The 3,580-nt window shown below is 43.0% G+C and overlaps 1 protein-coding gene across 1 annotated transcript in view; it reads right to left on the bottom strand.

The window, feature by feature from the left end:
• The window catches only part of LOC107837664 (PDZ domain-containing protein 2-like), a 99,877-nt gene that overhangs the window by 41,113 nt on the left and 55,184 nt on the right, over positions 1 to 3,580 (bottom strand). Inside the window, exon 8 of the mRNA XM_016677804.1 lies at positions 1,816 to 1,964. Coding sequence (XP_016533290.1) covers positions 1,816 to 1,964 — 149 coding nt within the window. The remainder of the gene's footprint in view (positions 1 to 1,815; positions 1,965 to 3,580) is intronic.

Here is a 3,580-nt window from a genome sequence, read left to right as displayed (position 1 = left end):
TTCTTTGAGCTACTTTTCTAAGTGACGAAAAAAGTTAGACGTTGTCCCCACCATCTGTGAAAGCGAAGCGATGTTGAGTTAGCTGTGGCCATCTTTAGATATTAGATATTAGGTTGGCTTAGAATGATTCCAAATAATGTATAGGAATGACCTGGTGCCGTTACATGTCAGTCATCAGGGAGAGTACCTGGGGAGGGCAATCAGTTATCAGGGGGGGCACAGCCACCAAGCCGCTTTTCCCCAAACACGGAAGCTGACATGCAAAGAGCCCATTACATGTTTCTGTTACTCTCCCCTCCCCACCTTTCACTCGCACGCAGCGCTCCAAGACATGTGCAGTGATTTTCTCTGAGCGGCAGAAGATGTCTGTCTTATCATCAGTAATAGAATAGCGCTGCATAAATAATAAGAAATCCGATGGCCACAGCTAACTCAGCAGCGCTTCGCTTTCACAGACGGTGGGGACTACGTCTAACTTTTTTCGTCACTTAGCCATTTAGCTAAGTAGCCAACGCTACTTAAAAAAGTAGTATAGAGACACATAGGCATTTGTGATGAAAAAAAGTTGTCACTTACAGCGCTGAATTATTGTGCGGAGGTGTTGACTGACTTGTCGCATATATGGGAGAACGCTATGTCCAAAAGTCTGCAATAAAGCGATGTGACATTCAGAAACAGTCCAATTCTTCTGCACGGCTCTTTACTTATTAGATAGGACTGGAGTGATTGTTTTCGTTCAAAGTGGCAGCTGTAATGTGCCATGGTGTCAGACTGCCTGGCTTCATGTAGAGGGAGAGAGGATGAGAACAGTCACGGTGAGCGTCTTGTGTTTGGCTACTTCTTGCTTGTTCCTCCTTGGTCAGTGTTCATAGTTGAACGTTATTTACCGTCAGGGCATTGCCTCAATTGCTAAGTTTAATGGTGCAGAGAGTGGTGGTTTCTGACAGAGCAAAATGGGCAAACACCCAGGGCGTTATCTTTTTAGAGAGGGCACGGATTATAGCACAGAGATGGAAGCAAAGCAGAACAAAGAGTTTGTTCTGCTTTTAATATTGGTAAAATTGATTAAGTATTTAATATCTAGGTGTTTTTATGAGAATATGGATCTTTCAGATCAATTTGAGAAGCATTTTTTATCATATTTCACATTTTATCATGTCATGTAGCGCGGGGCGCTGGTCTTGGTCTTGACTGGGTCTCGACTTCCCTTGGTCTTGGTCTTGACTTGGTCTCGGACCCTAAAAGTCTTGGTCTTGTCTCGGTCTCGATACACTCTGGTCTTGGTCTTGTCTTGGTCTCGGGTTAGGTGGTCTTGACCACAACACTGGGTAAGGCTTTTCCTCACCTAGCTTCCCTGACCGCTCGGGACTGCTGTAGTGTCACATAAACTATATTTGTATTGCAATACACTGTAGAAGCAAGAAAAGCCATTGCACTCTAAACATGTGGCTTCAACAATTTCTGCAAGTTACAAAGCAAACTTTTGTGATGTTGTAAAGTACAGGATATTCCAGTGTCTGTCTGATTTTGCTCAACAAGATCTGGTGCCCATAACAACGTGCTGTGATAATGTAAAGTAACTTTCCTTATATAAGCCCCCTTCACCTATTAACCTACCAGTGTGTTGTGCATTGACACCATATTAACAAATTGAGCTGAACTGAGGAAACCAATATCTCTAAAAGGAGGTGTAACATAAGGATCCTGGTCTTTTACAGAACACTAGAGCACAACCTGTTCTATCTAGAAGAGAAGTAAACCTTGTATGTTCATCCTAGCATCTTCAGTTTTATGTTGTGTGAAAGACTCAGTAACCTGTCTGACTCTAGCACTATCCAGCTGATGAGGTAAGGAGTGTTTGCGTCGACCGGATAAAGGTTTCTCTGCCACTTCACCGCCGCTGATGATGCTCTCCACAAACAGCTCATTATCCTCTCCCACTGATTCCAGACAACTGCTGCCACCTGAGGAAGAATAAATACAATTTTGTATTTTGTACAGAAATAATCAAACTCAACATAATTAAATATAATAATTATAATATTCTAGAATTGCATCATTCAGGGAGGCAACATGTTGGAGTCATTCTGTATTGATTGAGATGTTTTTTCTTTTTCAAACGTTTTAAGTGTCCAAAAAGGTAACTTGAGAAATGTGATAGGGCATAGGTACCCTTCTCATGGATCTACAGAAGGGTGCTCAATATGTCAATCGCCATGGCAACGGGTGTGGTTAAGTGACAAAGAGTGAGAGCGTAAATAGATAGGAGTGGTTTTGAGGTGATCACTTGTTCAGGGTTGTTGACCTTTGCTGTGGTGCACTGCAAACACTGTAATTTCTGAACATTCAATAAATGACAAAATTGGACTAATTACCTTGTTTGTTTGCGAGTATATGTCATTGACAATAAACATCAAATAGGAGAAATATATTTTATGAAGTATTTAACAAGCAAGTGGCTTCTACTGCGATAATTATGTGAATTGCCTAATATAAAAAAATATATATGTTGCTGGACTTATGTGCTCGTCATGGATTGTCCATAACGAACACCATGTTGAAGCATAGGGGTGTCCATATGTGAACTTGGCACCAGGACACTTCAGGCCGCAGTTCAATGATCAACTTTGTTGTCATTTCATCGGATCTGCGGTCACATGTTTTGGACAGTCGGGAGAAGAGAGGTGCGTAATTGTCCACCGAGTACTATCTGGTGGTGAGTTGGCTTCGGTGGTGGGGGAGGATGCTGGTCAGATCTGGCAGGCCCAAACGTATCGTGAGGGTCTGCTGAGAACATCTGGCAGAGTCTTGATTTTTTTTTTTTGTTGTTGTTGTTCTTTAATAAAGTTACAAACTTTTTCATAAGTGAGCCAGAGGAGGAAGTGCTGGTCTCAGCGTCCTGGCGGTGTTCAGTTTGTCACCTAATGCCGAGATCAACATGTTGCGCCCCTGCTCTAGCAAAGCACGAACAGTTTAGAAACAATATAAAATGGGGAAAAAAGCGACTTATTAACTCATTAAGTCGTGTTTTAGATTGCTCTTGAAAAACTAATCAGTCACGGTTGTTTAGTGGGTGCACTCACAGCTGCACAGTGAACCCAATGATTCTCTACAGCAGACAGCCGCTCCCCTCTCTTGCAGGTACTGCATACCCCCGCTAAATCTTTTAGGGGTACGCAGTACCCGACCGTACCCGCCTACTTTCACCCCTGGTTTTATGTTGTGTGAGAGACTCAGTAACCTGTCTGACTCTAGCACTATCCAGCTGATGAGGTAAGGAGAATTTACGTTGACCAAAGATAAGGTTTCTCTGCCACTTCACTGCCGCTAATGCTGCTCTCCACAAACAGCTCATCCTCGTCCACTGACTCCACCCAACTGCTGCCACCTGAGGAAGAGTTGGACTCCACCAAGGCTTTGTCACCAATTCTGTTCATTACTTTCATGGACAGAATTTCTATGCACAGCTAAGGTGTTGAGGGGATCTGTTTTGGTGGCCTTAGGATCGCATCTCTGCTCTTTGCAGATTATATGGTCCTACTGGCTTCATCAGAACTTCAGAAGATGTGCTTTTTGGTTC

Source organism: Poecilia formosa, unplaced genomic scaffold (genome assembly GCF_000485575.1).
Source record: "Poecilia formosa unplaced genomic scaffold, Poecilia_formosa-5.1.2 Scaffold165, whole genome shotgun sequence".
Taxonomy (NCBI): Eukaryota; Metazoa; Chordata; class Actinopteri; order Cyprinodontiformes; family Poeciliidae; genus Poecilia; species Poecilia formosa.
The sequence above is the reverse complement of the archived record's forward strand: the minus strand, read 5'-3'. Positions and strand labels throughout refer to the sequence as shown.